Genomic DNA, 21,734 nt, shown 5'->3' with positions numbered 1-21,734 from the left:
TTGAAATAAATATTTTCTGATGTATGTTTTAAATTTACTTTTGACTAATCTAATGTCTCCTAATCCTACTGTTTTACCGTGAAATAACATTTTGACTTTGTATTATTTATACCATAAAATATTTTCTGGACCTCAGTGATGTTCTTCCTTTACCGCCTTTCTCTACATAGAAGAGCCCAAACCTCTTAACTTTTCCTCACAGCTCATCTTTACACTTGGGTTCATTCTTGTTCTTCACTGTATTTGACGGATTCTGACCAAAATTATACCCAGTGCTCCAAATGTGGTTTCACTCGTGCATTATAATGTCGAAGCATAACCTCTGTTGATTTATACTCTAAGTGAAACCATGCATCTCAATATTCCATTTGCTATTTTAATCTACATTGTCTGACATTGAAAATGACAATGCTACTGTTACTTCCAGGTCCCGAACTATGTCTTCCTAGGCTAATTTTATTTTCTTCATTGTATACTGGCTTTTCTCAATTTTTCAGTTAATACTTGAAAGTCGCCTGCATTAAATTCCATTTTCCATTTGTCTGTCTAGTTTCATAACTTACATATCCTTCCTCTGCACTCTCTTTCCTTACTCTCTTTTATTCATATTTAGCAAGCTTACAATTGGTTTCTGTGTCCAGGTCAATAATGTCATCATCATAGGCAGTCCCTCAAAATCGAGGAAGACTTGCTTCCACTCTTTAAAAAATGAGTTCTTGGGTGACTGAACGGTCCAATATGGCAATAACAGTCTCTGCCACAGGTGGGACAGACAGTCGTTGAAGGAAAGAGTGGGTAGGGAGTCTGGTTTGCCACACGCTCCTTCCGCTGCCTGCGCTTGTTTTCTGCATGCTCTCGATGACCAGACTCAAGGTGCTCAGCTCCCTCCCGATGCTCATCCTCCACTTAGGGCAGTCTTTGGCCAGGGACTCCCAGGTGTCGGTAGGGATGTTGCACTTTATCAAGGTGGCTTTGAGGGTGTCCTTGTACCGTTTCCTCTGCCCACCTGGGGCTTGCTTGCCGTGTAGGAGTTCCAAGTAGAGCGCTTGCCTTGGGAGTCTTATGTTGTAAAGAAGCAACAGTGGTTTTTTTCGCACAAAGGCTAATCACGTATTTCTTTCGGTTCCACGCAAATGGGGATAAATCCCGCGATTTAGGCGTACCATCGCGAGGTCGCGTGATGCTTCATTTCACTCTAAAATCGCGTCTTTTGGGATGGAATCATAAGAATTGTCAATACTGCCATCCCGACTTGGACATATATCTCTGTTTCTTCACTGTCAGGTGTCCAAATTCTGGAACTGCTTATCTAACGGCACAGTGGGAGTACCTTCACCACATGGACTGAAGCGGTTCAAGAAGAAAGCTCACCACCACCTTTTCAAGGGCACCTAGGACAATAAATGCTGGCCTTGCTAGAGACGCCCACATCCCGAGAATTAATTTTTTAAAAAACTATGCTTTGGGATGCAACTTAACTCCTGGAAAAATATATTTCATTTTCACCCCCTCTATTGACTGTGGCTATTTGGTGTGTTAACATTCATGACTTAGGCAGATATCTGCCACATTTGTCATGGAATACAGATTTATTTTGCTGGGGTTATAGAGCATGTGGCTAACTCACTGGCCCGATCCAGCTCACTTCCTTTGTTCTGCAGAATGCTTAACACATTTCAGTGAGGTGTGAATGACAACTATTGGATTAATTAACACTTCATTCAATTCGTGCATTGTGCAATTATAAACTGTAAACTTAATCAAACCTGGCATCTGTCTAAAGTTAATATTATACTTCACTAAATACTTACATTTATTAGATAAACACACAACACCCTTCGGAACATTTGGAACAGGAGTAGGCCATTCAGCACCTCAGGCCTGCTTCACCATACAGTTAAATCATGGCTGAACTGCACCTCATCTTCATTTTCCTGCCGTTGCTCCACATCCCTTTATAAAAAGAAAGACTTGGATTTATATAGTGCCTTTCACGACTACCGGACATCCCAAAGCTCTTTACAGCCAATGAAGTACATTCATACCCTTACTTAACAAAAATCTATCTACCTCACTCTGCACAATAGGATATAGAACAAATACAAAGTTCCCAAATCAGAATTGCTGCCATAAAATAAATAAGACTATTGAAAACTGTTGCAGTACAATGCAAAATCCTAAATCATGTAGCTGATAGCTGTAACTCTGGACTGGGAGGCACATGGCAGCAGGAGGAAATTTGGCAATGCGAGTGAGAGCAGGAGGCAGTTGACAGCAACAACAGGAGGCACACTGCTGTGGGGGTGAGAGGTAGTCAGCAGTGAGAGTGGGCTGTAAATCTTTCACTAAGAACACGAAGCTGTACTATAAAGTAATGAGGTAAGAACCAGAGCAGTATACTTAACCGTTCTGACTCACTTTAACCCCTTGTTATTCTGTTACTGCTGTGTTTTATGTTTTAAAGCTGTTGATTAGTTTAGGAGCAGACATTTTATGTGGATCACCTACTGGTGTGACATTTAAAGTTCCATTCCAGGATTATTATAAATGGAGATTAAAAAGCTGTTGATAGATGTTAAATATACATCCAAGGCTGCTTCCTAGATTAGTATATGTTGGAAGTCTTATTGATTCAGACTTGATATCAAATGGATCTGCACTTTCGCCCCTGAGAAGCTTCCAATACCTGGCTCGAATAACGATGGGAACTTGCTTAGAACCTGGGTACATGCGGTGTCGTCGACGGACGAAGCGCTCGGATGTTGTCCCAGTTCCAGCGGATTTTCCCCAGCCAGCTTCTGCCAAACAACGTAGGGCCATCACCTTACACAATCCACAGCGGGAGTTCGTGTACTGCTCCATCATAGAAGACTTTGATTTCAGCACTGCCAATTACAGGGATTAGTTCTTTGGTGTAAATCCTTAGTTTGGTGTGAATGGGGCTGAGCTTGGGCCTGTGTGTGCTGCCTTTCCCCACAGCCTGTCGAAGGCCTTTTTACTCATTATGAACTGACTTGCCCCTGTTTCCAGGTCCATAGATACTGGAATGCCGTTCAGTTCAACTTTCAACATTATTGGTGGGCATTTCGTTGTGAACATGTGTACCCCGTACACATCTGCCTCCTCAGTACAAGTTTCCAATTCAGTCTAATCCACTGTAGATCGATCTTCCTCTGCAACGTGAGGGTCTGCAGCTCGCCTGCACATTCGTTGGAGGCGTCCCATTGTTCTGCAACCATTGCATGCATTGTGCATAAAGCGGCATTGATGGGGCCGATGATCATCATCGCAGTGCCAACAGGGTGTTAACTGCCTCGCATTAACAGATGATGGCGGACTCTGGGTCAATTGAGGTTGGGCCACAGCAGCTGGCATGTACGTTCTGCCATGTACATTTCTGCTCAAAACCAACGTTACTTTATGCACAGTACTGGCCGAAACTTCTTTGTTCTGCGAAATCTGCTTGGTGTTGTCACTGGTGGACATAAATGCCTGGGCTTTACTCAGATTTGGAGTTTCTACAGTCAACAGTTTGCAAAGGATTGTCTCCTGTCCGATGCCCAATACAAAAAAGACTCTGAGCATTTGTTCTAGGAATCCCTCAAACTCACAATGTCCTGCAAGGCGCCTTAGTTCGGCGACGTAGCTTGCCACTTCCTGGCTCTCCGATCGTTGACACGTGTAGAACCGATATCTCGTCATCAAAACGCTTTCTAGGATTTAGGTACTCCCGGACCAGCATACACAATTCTTCGTAGGATTTCTCTGTTGGTTTTGCCGGGGCCAGGAGATTTTTCATGAGGCCATAGGTTGTTGCCTCACAGACAGGAAGATCGCCCTTTGTTTGGTGGCATTCTCGTCCCCTTCTAGCTTGTTGGCCACAAAGTATTGGTCGAGTCTCTTCACGAAGGCCTCTCAATCATCCCCTTCTGAGAACTTCTCCAGGATGCCGACTGTTCTTTGTATTTTTGCGCGGTTGTTCGTTACCTCGTCGCCAATTGTTACACTCATAATAAATGGTCAGACTGAGTACTGTGTGTAATGAGCAAGTGTGACCTTAGCTCCTTTATTAAGATTCCAGAGTGCAGGTACCTCGTGGGTGGCTTGCTTATATACTGTGCTCCCAAGGGATGCTGGGAGCAACAGGTGGGCCCTCTGGTGGTCAGGTGAGATTCAGGTTACAAGGAGTTAAATACATAACAATTCTCTACCTTAATACTTTATTATTAAGGAGAAGAAGTTGGTGTCAAACCTCTGATGACTCCCAAAGCATTGTTGCTAAGCTTAGCTGAAGTTTATTCTGATCCCTTCATGTCTTTTTAATTAAGGAGGTATTTCATTGTACGGAGGTTCTGTAATATTCTCAAACACCATGACTTCACAAATTAATTTTTGATCTCTTTTAATGTTTGAATTTCTGGACAGCATTACTTATGTGCTCTTTTTCTGTCCCATTTGAATTTCTGTCCGTTCTTAAGGGTAATGGCATCTCGCTTGGGAATTTTTAGACAGACTTGGTCTGATTCCATTAATGCTTGCAGACATGATGTAATGACGTCTTTGCACACAATCGTCCAATCAAGGTTGGGTAGCTTGTAGATGCCATTCCAAATTGAGATGCCATTACCCTTAAGGTAGACAAGTCCCCTGGTCCTGATGAAATGCATCCCAGGGCGGAAGTTATAGCAGATGCATTTGTTATAATGTACCAAAATTCTCTGTACTCTGGGGAGGTACCAGCGGATTGGAAAGCAACTAACATAACGCCTCTGTTTTTAAAAAAAAAAAGGGGGCAGACAAAAGGCAGGTAACTATAGGCCAGTTAGTTTAACATTTGTAGTGGGGAAAATGCTTGAAGCTATCATTAAGGAAGAAATAGCGGGACATCTAGATAGGAATAGTGCAATCAAGCAGACGCAACATGGATTCATGAAGGGGAAACCATGTTTAACTAATTTACTGGAATTCTTTAAGGATATAACGAGCATGGTGGATAGAGGTGTACCGATGGATGTGGTGTATTTAGATTTCCAAAAGGCATTCGATAAGATGCCACACAAAAGGTTACTGCAGAAGATAAAGGTTCGCGGAGTCGGAGGAAATGTATTAGCGTGGATCAAGAATTGGCTGGCTAACAGAAAGCAGAGAGTCGGGATAAAAGGGTTCTTTTCGGGTTGGAAATCGGTGGTTAGTGGTGTGCCACAGGGATCGGTGCTGGGATCACAACTGTTTACAATATACATAAATGACCTGGAAGAAGGGACAGAGTGTAGTGTAACAAAATTTGCAGATGACACAAAGATTAGTGGGAAAGCGGGTTGTGTAGAGGATGCAGAGAGGCTGCAAAAAGATTTAGATAGGTTAAGCGAATGGGCTAAGGTTTGGCAGATGGAATACAATATCGGAAAATGTGAGGTCATCCACCTTGGGGGGGGAAAAAAAAAACAGTAAAAGGGAATATTATTTGAATGGGGAGAAATTACAACATGCTGCGGTGCAGAGGGACCTGGGGGTCCTTGTGCATGAAACTCTTTTGGGGTCCTTGTGCATGAATCCCAAAAAGTTAGTTTGCAGGTGCAGCAGGTAATCAGGAAGGCGAATGGAATGTTGGCCTTCATTGCGAGAGGGATGGAGTACAAAAGCAGGAAGGTCCTGCTGCAACTGTACAGGGTATTGGTGAGGCCGCACCTGGAGTACTGCGTGCAGTTTTGGTCACCTTACTTAAGGAAGGATATACTAACTTTGGAGAGGGTACAGAGACGATTCACTAGGCTGATTCCGGAGATGAGGGGGCTACCTTATGATGATAGATTGAGTGGACTGGGTCTTTACTCGTTGGAGTTCAGAAGGATGAGGGGTGATCTTATAGAAACATTTAAAATAATGAAAGGGATAGACAAGATAGATGCAGAGAGGTTGTTTTCACTGGTCGGGGAGACTAGAACTAGGGGGCACAGCCTCAAAATACGGGGGAGCCAATTTAAAACCGAGTTGAGAAGGAATTTCTTCTCCCAGAGGGTTGTGAATCTGTGGAATTCTCTGCCCAAGAAAGCAGTTGAGGCTAGCTCATTGAATGTATTCAAATCATAGATAGATAGATTTTTAACCAATAAGGGAATTGAGGGTTATGGGGAGCGGGCGGGTAAGTGGAGCTGAGTCCACGGCCAGATCAGCCATGATCTTGTTAAATGGCGGAGCAGGCTCGAGGGGCTAGATGGCCTACTCCTGTTCCTAATTCTTATGTTCTTATGTACCAGAATGCTGTGTTGTAGACTGGTGGGGCAAAAATTTAAGACTTTGATTTTCATAAAATAGTTTTCCATTCTTAAACGTGCCAATGTGGAGAGGTGCAGAGGAGAAGCCAGACATTTTGCCACAGGGAGAGAAAGGGAAATGTGAGGGAGAGTTATCTCTGAGCTGCTTATACACAACTTTTAGAGCAGCACAAAAAGATTTATGAGTTCAAGTCAGTTGGGGCTCAAATTCCTGTCTATGGCAATTTTAACAAAATATGAGTAATTGTACCACATTTTACTTGTATCATTATTTGTTTGCTCAAATTGCTGAAAATTTAAACGACAGTTTCCTAATCCCCCAATGGGCCTTGGATGAAGCATGACATGATGAGAAGGGAAGGAAATAACCACTGCTTTTATATATTTTTAAAAAAAAGGCAAAGTATTCACAATCCACTTTATATAATGTTGAGATTTATTAATTCATGGACAGTAATCCTGTGCAATATCTTTGAATTGGCATTGTGAATCATTCAACTTCAAGTATAAATTATTCCATGTTGGTTACTGCTGGTTTCTATGATATTTATATTTCTATTACTAGATAATTTGATAGGTTGTGATTATACCACTTACACTTTCAGTTAATTGGGGATATGGTTTAGAAAGCAAACAAGGTTTACTTATTTTTAAAACTTTCGTAAAATGTAAGATATCTGGTTTATGAACAGCTTAACTGGCTCCTATCCATAAAGTATTTTCTGATCTAAAAGTAAATCTTCCTTTTTCACAAATCATGTTGCAGGTTTGTAGAATAGTCTGACATTTATAGGAGCGGCGTTCAGTAGATTAAAAATAAAGGGACATTTGTGCTCTGGGCACGTGTGACTGGGTCTTGAACTGAAAGAAGCAGAAACTGACATCCTGGACTATGATATTTTTCCTTCAGCTTGTCAAAGTACATATATTTGCTGTCTAGTGAAGCCTACAATAATTCAGATTCCATTTCCACTCATAATTTCAAATGGGTACTTAAGTTGCCCATTTTATTTAGAGGGCTAAATCCCGCAGATGAGCATGTCATGGTATTCATTGACTAGGAGTGCTTTGGCCTTCACACATTAAGCTTGTGCCCTATTATGTGAGAGAATTCCTACTCTAATTCATGTAACTAAGCGATAATAGCATCTTAATGGGTGACAGTGGGAAAAGAAAGCATGCTCAACATTATGGACCCCAAAATAATCAATATGTTTGAAAGCAAAGTAATGGTATTAATTGCAGATAGTGTCTTTTGCAGATTGAGTTAATTGATGCAAAAGTATCCGAAAGTTTATTTTAAAAAGCTGTTTTGCCTTTAATGCTATTGAAATGTATTGTAATTATCTTTGTTATACCTATTTTTGTTCCCCTCATTTCTTGCCCTTTTTCATCTTTTGGAATGCTACTTTCCTCCACGCCATGTCACCTCAGTCCAGAGAATGACTAGCCTCTGTGACCTCTGCCCATACTGTTTAACTTAGTCATATTTATTGAAGTAAGTTCTTGATTTATCTTTTTCAGAAAAATATAATACCTATGTGACCTTGAAGGTTCAGAATGTGAAGAGTACAACCATCGCAGTGCGGGGGAGCCAACCATGCTGGGAGCAGGATTTCATGTTGTAAGTTTGAAATAGGAAAATGGGATAATAGAATATAATGCTGATCCCCAGAGACATGGCAATGATGCCATGAGTTCCAGTGTATAATACCATATAAATTGGAACAACAATACAAGAGACAATCTTGTTAAAGCAAGAAATATAATATAACTCTGATTAAAAATATTATTAGAAATGCAGGGAAAATGTATTTTGTTTGCTATGTGAAGTGTTATTGAGCTCAAATTTGGCCCACCCCTTTTTTTTCGGCGCACTCACCAGAGGTATGCTGAATTTGGGCTGAAAATGGCATCTAAAAAATCTCCCCCGATTCTGGCCACTGTGTTGCCTCTCCCGGGGCTTTCCGCGGCATGGCCCGTCGATTGGGGGACGGAGCTAGGGCCCTGCGTCAAACAGTGCCGGCAGCTCTGCACATGCGTGTAGGAGTGTGCGTGCATGCGCAGTAGCTCCTGCCCCCAGCCTCTGTGTGCGTGCTGCAGCGTGGGGCCCGATGTGTCCCGGGCCGAGTGGCCTGCCGCACAGTAACGAGACTTTGATAGAGAAGCCTGCCTTCTTTCAAAGCACTTGGCTCTTTTGTTGGCTGAGATGGTCGGATATTGAGTCAGTGTTGTTTATTTTACATATTCTCTCCAGCTCCTGTTTCTATTGGAATCTTATTGCTTAAAAAATAGCTAATTGAGGTGTCCATAATCTTTATAATTTAACTTTCCTTCCTAGCTTGGTTGTATACAGCCCACTGTGATTATTAGACTAACACATTAAAATAGTGTACAGAGGAAAGTCATAAAAACACGTTAAGCATTTGTCTACTAATATTGGCAACAGTTCTCTCAACCCACTGAACTGCAGAAGTATATTGCTTGATAGAAGGTCATTCGATGCATTGTGCATGTGATCGTCCTTTGCTAGAGCACACCCAAACGAATCTCACTAACCTGCCCTCTCTGCATGGCCATATACCTTTGTTAGTTTCAAATATTTTTCCAATTTTACCATAAAAGGTGCAATGGTCTCTGCCTTAACCACCCTCTCTACAAAAACATTCCATGCTCCAACAATTCACTGTGTTAATCAATTTCTCCTCATCTCTTTCACGGGCTCACTTAATGATGATCTTAAATTGATGATCCCTCATCACTGACTCCTCAACCACTGGAAAATGGTCTTTTTTTGTTCATTATCAAATCCTTCATAATTTAAAAACTTCTATTCAATTTTCTCTTGGCTTTCTCTGCCCCAGTGGAAATAGTCCCAGTATCTCACGTCTTTCCTCATAAGTATAGTTTCCCATCCCTGGCATCATTCTGATGAATCATTGCTGACTGTGTGCTATGGCTTTTATATCCTTTCTACAATGGGGCAGCCAAAACGGCAGCCATTACTCTGTGACCTAACCAATGTTTTGTATACATTTATCATTCCATCTATATTCTTATATGCTATACCCTTATTTATAAAATCCAAAACAGCATTGGTCTTTTTTATAGCTTGATTTGACTGCACTTGCACTTTCAGGGAATTATGTATTTGAATCCCTAGATTTCTCTTTGCAACCATGCCCTTCAGCAGCTTTCCATTGAATGTATACTCCCATTCCTTGTTTTGCCTCTCAAAATTATTGCCTCGCACTCATCCACATTAAATTGCAGCTTCCAAGTGTTTGTGCATTCTGTTAACCTGCCTATACTTTCCTAAAATCTTTTCAATCCTCCTCATTGCTTGCCAACGTTCCTACTTGTGCATCATCAGCAAACTTTGAGTTTGTGCTCCCCATGCCCAAATCCAAATAATTTATATATACAGAGGACAAAAGTGGACCTAGCACTGACCCTTTGGGTACATAACATTCAACCCATCTCCAATCCAAGCAACATTTTCCTTAGTTTCTCCTCCATTAAAAGCTGCTACATTTCCTCTTGTACCATATGCCTGAATTTTTCTAAATGGGCCTATGTGAGACATCCTGCCCAGAATTGACATTAGACGAGCAGGTCTACAGTTACCTGACTTATCTTTTTCTCTCCTCGAACAAAGGCTACACTCCAGTCCTATTAAGATGTTTAAGGAGCATAAAAAATATGGTGTCTCTCTGCCTTATTTCAACAGTCTAGGGTCATGCAATCATGGCCGAGTAACTTATCCACTTTGAGATCTGCTCATTTTCTTTCAGAAACTATTCATTTTGTACAGTTATCCCTAAAAGTTGTTCCATATTCTACATTCTCAGTTCTACCATCTTTTGTTGCATCTCTTAAAAGGTTACAAGGCTATTTTTATTATGTTATGTATGTGACATTCACTGCACCTCATTGTAACACACACATGCACACTATTTGGCTTCCAATAAGTGTTGCAATGAGGATAAAGTGTACTTGTTGTTTTCAGATGGGCAAGCATCTGTTCATGTGTTGGATAGTCATATCACTCCCTCTGGAGGGAATGTGCTCTCGCTCATTTACATAGCTAATGCAGTTTGGAGATTAGTTGAGTAGATAGTGGATTTGCCACTCTGAAATAATCTATTGTGCATTCATAGTGATACAAATGTTTGCATTCTGCATGGGAGATAAAGCTAAAACAATCTGGTTTTTGAAATCCCATTGAAAGTTTATTTTCAGCCATTGCAGCTTGTTGCATATTTTAGAATGAAATGGTGATGGATTAGGAATGGCCCACAACCACGTGCTTTTTTTGCTGGGGTGCTGAGAATATGTGATGGACGACACTGTTAACTTCCCAAAGTCAATATTTAAGGACTCTTGTTCAGGTAAAATACTGCAGTAGTAAGCAATGGCTATTCATACTTTGTAATAATGAATTCCTTCCAATTATTGATTCGAAGTCTGAGTCACAGTTTGAAAGTCATTGATAAAGTTTTACACAGAGTACAGATAATCTCTCCTTGTGGAATGAAATAAATGAATTGGGGTCAAAATATTTTGAACAAATGATGAATTATTAATTAATAAATTGCATAATTATAATTGTAAACAAATCAATAAAATTTTTTGTTCACATCTTAAACTGATAGTTAAACAAAAGGCTCCGTAAGAAATATAGGATCAATTACCCACAGAGTAATGAAGGTTATAATACAAACCTCAACAAGAATATCTGGCAAAGTGAAACTTGGATATAACCCAAGGCTGAATAATCCGAAGATAGCAGCCTGAAATATATACCAGCATGACATCACACACAGAAGGAAGGATCACCTTCACTTTATTCTCTATAGTATGGATCAGAACCCATATCTGACTCTTCCCGCGCCCCCCCCCCCCCACTTCTCTATTTTTCCCCACTCTTGATTTTCATCATCATACTTTTATTTCAACTTTTTGAACCACAATGTCAAAAGGAATAGAGCAAGGCTTTGGTAAAAGGAAACTATTTAGAAATTGAATACCTCTGTGGGTAGTAATATACATGTAACTGCAGTCCCTGAATGATTTGCACTGATTTGTACATGATTGATGAAAATTAAATGCCTCTTGTGCAGAAGCGTTCTCCTTTGACTGCAGGAGGATGTTCTTTTTCATGAATTTTATCTGGTATAAGGCTCTGGTTCACTAGTTTCCTTACTGTGTAGCATGATTTAGTTACTGAGTTTATACTAGGTTCATCGTCAACTCACCGACCCATTCTGTCACATTTTGATTTTCAAAAGGCCTTCGATAAGGTACTGCATAGTAGACTCATGACCAATGTTCCTGTTAAGCTGTGCGGCCATGCAGCTGCCTGGAGATCACCGGCTTTTCAGTGGGACATTTCACACGAGCTGCAATTTTAACGGGCCACACACTCCGGTAAAGGCACAGTGCACCCAAAAAAAAACTTAGATGGAACATTGGTCACGACTAAAGTCAGAATATGTGGAAAGAGGGGACAAGTAGCAGAATGGATAGCAAGGTAGCTACAAAACAGAAAACAAAGAGTAAGGTTAAAGGTAGTTACTCAGCCTGGCAAGAGAAGTGATGTTCCAAAAGGACCAGTGCTGGGACCACGGTTGTTCACCATTTACATAAACGATTTGGACTCTGGAATCTGAAGTACAATTTCAAAATTTGCGGATGACACCAAATTGGGATGTAGTTGTTACAGAGGAGGACTGCAACAAAATACAGGAAGACATTAAAAAAAATTGTAGAAAGAGTGTGTAATTGGCAAATGAACTTCAATATAGATAAGTGTGAGGTGCTACATTTTGGTAGGAAGAATAAAGAGACCACATACATAATCTTTTTAAAAAAAAAAAAAAATCTGTGTCTAAATTGGGTAGAGGAGCAGTGGGACCTGGGAGTACAGATGCACAAATCACAAAGTAGTGACGCAGGTTAATAAGGCCATAAAAAAGAAAACAGCACTGGGGTTTATTTCTGGGGGGATAGAATTGAAAAGCAGGAACGTTATGTTAAAACTGTATGGAACCTTGGTTAATCCACACTTGAAGTGCTGTGAACAAATCTGATGTCCATATTATAAAAAGAATATGGAGGCACTGGAGAAGTTGTAAAGGTTTACTAGAATGATTCCAGAAATGCGAGGGTCTACCTATCAAGAAAGATTGAACAGGTTGGGGTTCTTTTCTTGAGAAAAGATGACTGTGGGTGACCTGATATAGATGTTTAAGACTATGAAAGGGTTTGATAGGGTAGATGTAAAGAAGCTGTTTTCACTTGCAGGGGAAACAAGAACTGAGGGCCATAAATATAAGATGGTCTCTAATAAATGCAATAGGGAATTCAGGAGAAACTTCTTCACCCAGAAAGTGGTTAGAATGTGGAACTCGCTACCACAAGGAATAGTTAAGGCGACTGACATAGATGCATTTGAGGGGAAGCTAGATAACCAAATGAGAGAGAAAGGGATAGTAGGATATGTTGAAGACGGGTGGGAGGAGGCTCATGTGGAGCATAAACCCTGGCATGGACCTGTTAGGCCAATTGGCCTGTTTGTGTTTCAGTGCTATAAATACTACCTAATACTATGTGATATATTTATGTCATTGATGCTGTGGTGTGAGACGGAGTACACTGTTAAGCATACGGTTCAATTTTGGAACAGTCACCCAGTTTTGAGTAGACCATTGAAACTAATTGTCTCTTTTTTATAGACAGTTAGTTAGCGTTTTTGACTCTGTATTTTCTGGTTTGGCTTGTCATAAATGAAAGGTGTAAATAAGGATGAAATTGAGAATGAACACAAGATAGTTAATACACTAAATGATTATTTCTTGCAAGTATATCTTAGGAAAGATATGCAATTCCCAAATTGCGATAGTCAAAGTAGAATTCTTAGAGCACTCGATTATAAGTAGAGACTGGAGAAATGTTGGCTTTTCAGCCTAGAAAGGAAGCAACTGTGATGTGACCTTGTCCAGGTATGTGAGACAGTAAAAGTTATAGAAAAGGTAGATTCAGAAATGTTCTTCAAACTAAACTATGAGAACATAAGAACATACATAAGAAATAGGAGCAGGAGTAGGCCATTTGGCCCCTCGAACCTGCTCCACCATTCAATAAGATCATGGCTGATTTGATCTTGGGCTCAGCTCCACTTCCCTGCCCGCTCCCCATAACCCTTCACTCCCACATCGCTCAAAAATCTGTATATCTCCACCTTAAATATATTCAACGATCCAGTTTCCACAGCTCTTTGGGGCAGAGAATTCCACAGTTTTACGACCCTCAGAGAAGAAATTCCTCCTCATCTCAGTTCTAAATGGGCGATCTCTTATTCTGAAACTATGTCCCCTAGTTCTAGATTCCCCCATAAGGGGAAACATCCTCTCTGCATTTACCTTGTCGAGCTTCCTCAGTATCTTGTATGTTTCAATATGATCATCTCTCATTCTTCTAAACTCTATGAGTATAGGACCAACCTACTCAACCTTTCTTCTTAAGTCAACCCCTTAATCTCAGGAATCAATTTTGTGAACCTTCTCTGAACAGCCTCCAATGCAAGTATATCCCTCCTGAAATAAGGAGACCAGAACTGTACCCAATACTTTAGGTGTGGTCTCACTAACGACTGTACAGCTGTAGCAGGGCTTCTCTACTTTTATACTCTGTCCCCTTTGCAATAAAGGCCAACATTCCATTTGCCTTCCTGATTACTTGCTGTACCTGCATACTAACTTTTTGTGTTTCATGCACAAGGACCCCTAGGTCCCTCCATGCCACAGCATTTTGTAATTTAACTCCATTTAAATAATTTTCTTTTTTATTTTTCTTGCCTAAGTGGAAAACCTCACACTTTCCCACAATATACTCCATCTGCTAAATGTTTGCCCACTCACTTAGCCTGTCTATATTTTGCAGATTTTTTGTGTCCTCCTTGAGGTAGCCTTGAGGAAGAGTTCATAGAGTGTATCTGGGATAGTTTCCTTGAACCGTACGTTGCGGAACCAACCGGGAGCAGGGTCTTAGATCTGGTACTGTGTAATGAGACAGGATTAATAAATGATCTCGTAGTAAAGGATCCTCTAGGAATGAGTAACCTTAACATGGTTGAATTTCAAATTCAGTTGGAGGGCGAGAAAGTTAGATCTTAAACCAGTGTCCTAAGCTTAAATAAAGGAGACTATAAAGGTGGGAGGGCAGAGTTGGCTAAATTAGGTGTGCATGCAATAAAGGTGCAGCAGTTATCATGGGTGACTTTAATATGCATATAGATTGGGCTAACCAAACTGGAAGCTATACGGTGGAGGAGGATTTCCTGGAGTGCATAAGGGATGGTTTTCTAGACCAATATGTCGAGGAACCAACTAGGGGGGAGGCCATCTTAGACTGAGTGTCGTGTAATGAGAGACGATTAATTAGCAATCTCATTGTACAAGGCCCTTTGGGGCAGAGTGACCATAATATGGTGGAATTCTGCATTAGGATGGAGAATGAAACAGTTAATTCAGAGACCATGGTCCAGAACTTAAAGAAGGGTAACTTTGAAGGTATGAGGCGTGAATTGGCTAGGATAGATTGGAGAATGATACTTAAGGGGTTGACTGTGGATGGGCAATGGCAGACATTTAGAGACCGCATGGATGAACTACAACAATTGTACATCCTTGCCTGGCGTAAAAATAAAAAAGGGAAGGTGGCTCAACCATGGCTATCTAGGGAAATCAGGGATAGTATTAAAGCCAACGAAGTGGCATACAAATTGGCCAGAAATAGCAGCGAACCCGGGGACTGGGAGAAATTTAGAACTCAGCAGAGGAGGACAAAGGGTTTGATTAGGGCAGAGAAAATAGAGTACGAGTGGAAGCTTGCAGGGAACATTAAAACGGACTGCAAAAGCTTCTATAAATATGTAAAGAGAAAAAGGTTAGTAAAGACAAACGTAGGTCCCCTGCAGTCAGAATCAGGGGAAGTCATAACGGGGAACAAAGAAATGGCAGACCAATTGAACAAGTACTTTGGTTCGGTATTCACTAAGGAGGACACAAACAACCTTCCGGATATAAAAGGGGTCAGAGGGTCTCGTAGGGAGGAGGAACTGAGGGAAATCCTTATTAGTCGGGAAATTGTGTTGGGGAAATTGATGGGATTGAAGACCGATAAATCCCCAGGGCCTGATGGACTGCACCTCAGAGTACTTAAGGAGGTGGCCTTGGAAATAGCGGATGCATTGACAGTCATTTTCCAACATTCCATTGACTCTGGATCAGTTCCTATGGAGTGGAGGGTAGCCAATGTAACCCCACTTTTTTAAAAAAAGAGGGAGAGAGAAAACAGGGAATTATAGACCGGTCAGCCTGACATCGGTAGTGGGTAAAATGATGGAATCCATTATTAAGGATGTCATAGCAGCGCATTTGGAAAGAGGTGACATGATAGGTCCAAGCCAGCATGGATTTGTGAAAGGGAAATCATGCTTGACAAATCTTCTGGAATTTTTTGAGGATGTTTCCAGTAGAGTGGACAAGGGAGAACCAGTTGGTGTGGTGTATTTGGACTTCGACAAGGTCCCACACAAGAGATTAATGTGCAAAGTTAAAGCACATGGGATTGGGGGTAGTGTGCTGACATGGATTGAGAACTGGTTGGCAGACAGGAAGCAAAGAGTAGGAGTAAATGGGTACTTTTCAGAATGGCGGGCAGTGACTAGTGTGGTACCGCAAGGTTCTGTGCTGGGGCCCCAGCTGTTTACATTGTACATTAATGATTTAGACGAGGGGATTAAATGTAGTATCTCCAAATTTGCGGATGACACTAAGTTGGGTGGCAGTGTGAGCTGCGAGGAGATGCTATGAGGCTGCAGAGTGACTTGGATAGGTTAGGTGAGTGGGCAAATGCATGGCAGATGAAGTATAATGTGGATAAATGTGAGGTTATCCACTTTGGTGGTAAAAACAGAGACACAGACTATTATCTGAATGGTGACAGATTAGGAAAAGGGGAGGTGCAACGAGACCTGGGTATCATGGTGCATCAGTCATTGAAGGTTGGCATGCAGGTACAGCAGGCAGTTACGAAAGCAAATGGCATGTTGGCCTTCATAGCGAGAAGATTTGAGTACAGGGGCAGGGAGCTGTTACTACAATTGTACAAGGCCTTGGTGAGTCCACACCTGGAGTATTGTGTACAGTTTTGGTCTCCTAACTTGAAGGACATTCTTGTTATTGAGGGAGTGCAGCGAAGGTTCACCAGACTGATTCCTGGGATGGCGGAACTGATATATCAAGAAAGACTGGATCAACTGGGCTTGTATTCACTGGAGTGTTCAGAAGAATGAGAGGGGATCTCATAGAAATGTTTAAAATTCTGATGGATTTAGACAGGTTAGATGCAGGAAGAATGTTCCCAATGTTGGGGAAGTCCAGAACCAGGGATCACAGTCTAAGGATAAGGGGTAAGCCATTTAGGACCAAGATGAGGAGAAACTTCTTCACCCAGAGAGTGGTGAACCTGTGGAATTCTCTACCACAGAAAGTTGTTGAGGCCAATTCACTAAATATATTCAAAAAGGAGTTTGATGTAGTCCTTGCTACTAGGGGGATCAAGGGGTATGGTGAGAAAGCAGACATGGGGTACTGAAGTTGCATGTTCAGCCATGAACTCATTGAATGGCGGTGCAGGCTCGAAGGGCCGAATGGCCTACTCCTGCACCTATTTTCTATGTTTCTATGTTTAAGTGAACTGAGAAAATAGGTTCAAGTGTGTGACGGTTGATGAGCAGTGGCAGACATTTAAAGAGATATTTCATAACTCGCAACAAAAATATATCCCAATGAGAAGGAAAGAATGCAAGAGAAGGGATAACCATCTGTGGCTAACTAAGGATGGTTTCAAATTGAAAACAATTGCATACAATGTGGCCATGACTAGTGGGAGGCCAGAGGATTGGGAAACTTTTAAAAGCCAACAAAGAACGACTTTAAAAAAAAAAATGATAGAAAAGGAAGATTGATAATGAAAATAAATTAGCACAAGAGATAAAAACAGATAGTAAGGGTTTCTACAGATACAGGTTGAACCTCTCTTATCCGGAACTCCCTTATCCGGCACCACCTCTCGTCCGGCACCATTCCTGGCTGCTGGGTGGCGCATGCGCAGAACTCGGCCGGTCAAAATCCTTCTGTTCCCGGTCTCAGAACATACATTAAAAAAACATTTTGCAGGGTGCTCACCAATATAATCTTTCTCCTCGACATCGAGGAGAATCAGCTGTCTCCGCCTCGTCGCTTTGCTGGAACTCCTGCAGCCACAGTCCTTGGGCCGGCCGCACCTCCCCACAGCGCTCCCTCCGGGGGGTCGGGCCGCGTCCTCTGACCTGCTCGGGCCGTGCTGACTCTTCGGGCCTGCTCGGGCCGCACCCACTCTTCAAAGCCTCTGCACTGATCCTTGTGGCACCCCACTAGTTACCGTTTGCCAACTGGCAAATGAATCATTTATCCCAACTCTGTTTTCTAATTAATCAACTATCCATGCTAATATATTACCCCCAACCCTGTGAGCTTTTATCTTGTGCAGTGACCTTTTATGTGGCACCTTATCGAATGCCTTCTGGAAATCCAAATACACCACATCCACTGGTTTTCCCCCTTATCCACTCTGCTCGTTACATCCTCAAAGAACTCCAGCAAATTTGTCAAACTTGCTTTCCCTTTCATAAAACCATGCCTACTCTGCTTGACTGTGTTATGCTTTTCCAAATGTCCTGCTACTGCTTCCTTAATTATGGACTCCAGCATTTTCCCAACAACAGATGTTAGGCTAAGTGGTCTGCTTTCTGTCTGCCTTCTTTTTTAAATAGATGCGTTACATTTGCGGTTTTCCAATTTGCTGGGACTTCTCCAGAATCCAGGGAATTTTGGAGGAGGACAAGGGATCAAATTAGTAAAAATCAAACTTAAAATTGATGTGGGGAAGTATTTTTCTTCCCTCAATGCTGATTGATCAATATATGGAATGGACTTGTGAGTAGAGTAGAGGTGAAAATAATTGCAAGTAGAGTGTAGAGATGAAAACTGTGGAATGCTCAAGAAACAATTGGCTGCTGTGTCGGGGCTGCAGGAGCTTTCTGAAGCTAAAATTGGCAAAATGACCACCTTCATCTATTTATGTTGTGATCTTGTTTTAATGTCAAATGGAAAACATTTGTGTTATGGCGTCTGGGCACTTTGCAACTACAAGTTGTGACATGTTGTCAGTCATGCTTTATTTTCAATATTTGTTCAACCGGAGCTTTAAACTTTTCCATCTGAGTCATTGCAGCCTTCCATTTACATGAGATAGGAAATCCATCCGCTAGAATTCGCTCGAAATTCGGCGATTTTGCGACCGGGTTTTTGGTGCTAATTCACCTTTTTTGGCGAAAACCCGGTCGGCGGAAAATTAGGTGACGTTTTGCTGCGGCGATTTTCAAATACCACTGGAGAGAGGACCGCCACAGTACAAGACCTGAAATAGCAATTTCACCAGAAATAGCAATTTCACCAGAAATTTGGCTCTGTGCGCACCCGCATTTTGCGCGAAAGATACCAACGTAAAAAGCTGCGTTGCAGCGGTAAGTGTGAAGACCTGCAAAAAGGTAAATTAAAGTTTTTATTTTTTAATTCTTTTGCAGCGATTTGATAAGTGTCTTGTAAATGATTTGTGAACTTTTTTTTTACCTATTTATTTTTAGGTGTTTTTCCGCCCTCCAAAGGACCAACTCTGAGCGGTATCGGCCCCGGACTAAAGTTGGTGAGGATCGCGGTTTGCGCCGCGAATCCTCGTGCAACGCCGATTTTTACCACTGCACAGATTAAGGTCTGAATATCGGGACTAATAGCAAAGCTGTAACGGTAATTTTGGCGAAAAAATACCGTTATCGCGGAGGGTCTTAAGAGAAGTAGCGGCAGGGATTGTAGATGCATTGGCTGTAATTTACCAAAATTCCCTGGATTCTGGGGAAGTCCCAGCAGATTGGAAAACTGCAAATGTAATGCCCCTATTTAAAAAAAGGAGGCAAACAAAAAGCAGGAATCTATAGACCAGTTAGCCTAATATCTGTGGTTGGCATATTATTAAATATATTAAAGAAGCAGTAGCAGGACATTAGGAAAAGCAAAATTTGGTCAGGCAGAGTCAGCATGGATTTATGAAGGGGAAGTCATGTTTGACAAATTTTCTGGAATTCTTTGAGGATGTAACGATAAAGGGGAACCAATGGATGTGGTGTATTTGGACTTCCAAAAGGCATTTGACAAGGTGTCACATAAAAGGTTACTGCACAAGATAAAAGTTCACGGGGTTGGGGTAATGCATCAGCATAGATAGAAGATTGGCTAACTAACAGAAAACAGTGAGTCAGGATAAATGGTTCATTCTTGGGTTGGCAATCAGTATCTAGTGGGGTGCCGCAGGGATCAGTGCTGGGACCCCAACTATTTACAATCTATATTAACTACTTGGAAGAAGGCACCGAGTGTAATGTAGCCAAGTTTTCTGACGATACAAAGATGGGAGGAAAAGCAATGTGTGAGGAGGACACAAAATTTGCAAAAGGACATAAACAGGCTAAGTGAGTGGGCAGAAATTTGGCAGATGGAGTATGATGTTGGAAAGTGTGAGGTCATGCACTTTGGCAGAAAAAAATCAAAGAGCAAGTTATTATTTAAATGGAAAAAGATGGCAAAGTGCTGCAGTACAGTGGGACCTGGGGATACTTGTGCATGAAATATAAAAGGATAGTATGCAGGTACAGCAAGTGATCAGGAAGGCCAATGGAATCTTGGCTTTTATTGCAAAGGGTATGGAATATAGAAACATAGAAACATAGAAAATAGGTGCAGGAGTAGGCCATTCGGCCCTTCGAGCCTGCACCGCCATTCAACAAGATCATGGCTGATCACCCACCCCAGCAACCGCCCCCTCCCCCCCCCCCCCCCACCACGCCCCCTCCACACCCCCCGACCTCCCCAGCCGCAAGGACCACATCCAACTCCCTCCCGAACACATCCAATGAACTGGCATCAACAATTCTCCGTGGCAGGGAACCCCACAGGCCAACAACTCCCCGAGTGAAGAAGTCTCTCCCCATCCCACCCCCCATCCCAAGACTCTGCCCCCCCCCCCCGGCTCCAGACCCACCCAACATCAAGAACACTCACAACCCGCCCCGTCCCGTCCTGTCAGAATCCTTCCCAAATGCCGAACACCCCTGGATGTCGAGCCCCCAGCCCCGGCCACCCCGGAGCCATGTCCACGCGACGCCAACCACACCACATCCGCCAACCGCCATCTGCGCAGTTGTTTTGCAGGGAAGTCTTGCTAGAGTTATACAGGGTATTGGTGAGGCCACACCTGGAATACTGCGTGCAGTTTTGGTTTCCATATTTACGAAAGGATATACTTGCTTTGGAGGCAGTTCAGAGAAGGTTCACTAGGTTGATGGGGGGTTTGACCTATGAGGAGAGGTTGAGTAGGTTAGGCTTCTACTCATTGGAATTCAGAAGGATGAGAGGTGACCTTATCGAAACGTATAAGATTATGAGGAGGCTTGATGAGGTGGATGCAGAGAGGATGTTTCCACTGATGGGGGAGACTAGAACCAGAGGGCATAATCTTAGAATAAGGGGCCGCCCATTTAAAACAGATACGAGGAGAAATTTCTGCTGAGGGTTGTGAATCTGTGGAATTCGCTGCCTCAGAGAGCTGTGGAAGCTGGGACAATGAATAAATTTAAGACAGAAATAGATAGTTTCTTAACTGATAAGGGAATAAGGGGTTATGGGGAGCGGGCAGGGAAGTGGACCTGAGTCCATGATCGGATCAGCCATGATCATATTAAATGGCAGAGCACGCTCGAGGGGCATAATGGCCAACTCCTACGTCTTATATTCTTATTAGCGAATTTCCAGCCCTTGGTGTTTGAGGTTTTTGAGAGTGTTTAAAAATCAATCTTTTGTCCAAACATTGACACCATTTTGTTTTTTTATGCAAATAGTCTTTACATTTATAAAACTTGAGACAACAACTTATATGTATAGCATGTTTAACATAGAAAGATATCCTAAGGAAAAAATGCACACTGAGCTAAACAAAGAATGATTTAGAGAGTTGGTCAAAAGCTTGATCAAAGTGTTGGCTTTTAACAACAACAACTTGCATTTATATAGCACCTTTAACGTAGTGAAATGTTCTAAAGTGCTTCACAGGAGTATCATGAGATAGAAAATTTGACACCGATCCGTGTAAGGAGGAAATAGGAGGTAGGTTTTAAGGAGTGTCTTGAAGGAGGAAAGAGAGGTAGAGAGGCGGAGAGGTTTAGGCAGGGACTTCAAGAGCTTAGGGCTGAGGCAACAGAAGGCACGGAAAGCAATGATTGAGCGATCATAATCAAGGATG

The 21,734-nt window shown here is 42.0% G+C and overlaps 1 protein-coding gene across 1 annotated transcript in view; it reads left to right on the top strand.

Moving 5' to 3' along the window:
* Positions 1-21,734, top strand: part of unc13a (unc-13 homolog A (C. elegans)) — a 471,750-nt gene that overhangs the window by 124,393 nt on the left and 325,623 nt on the right. The window contains exon 3 of the mRNA XM_070859800.1: positions 7,800-7,899. Coding sequence (XP_070715901.1) covers positions 7,800-7,899 — 100 coding nt within the window. The remainder of the gene's footprint in view (positions 1-7,799; positions 7,900-21,734) is intronic.

This window comes from Pristiophorus japonicus, chromosome 18 (assembly GCF_044704955.1).
Source record: "Pristiophorus japonicus isolate sPriJap1 chromosome 18, sPriJap1.hap1, whole genome shotgun sequence".
In the NCBI taxonomy this organism is placed as follows: Eukaryota; Metazoa; Chordata; class Chondrichthyes; family Pristiophoridae; genus Pristiophorus; species Pristiophorus japonicus.
This window is presented reverse-complemented; position numbering and strand designations above follow the sequence as displayed.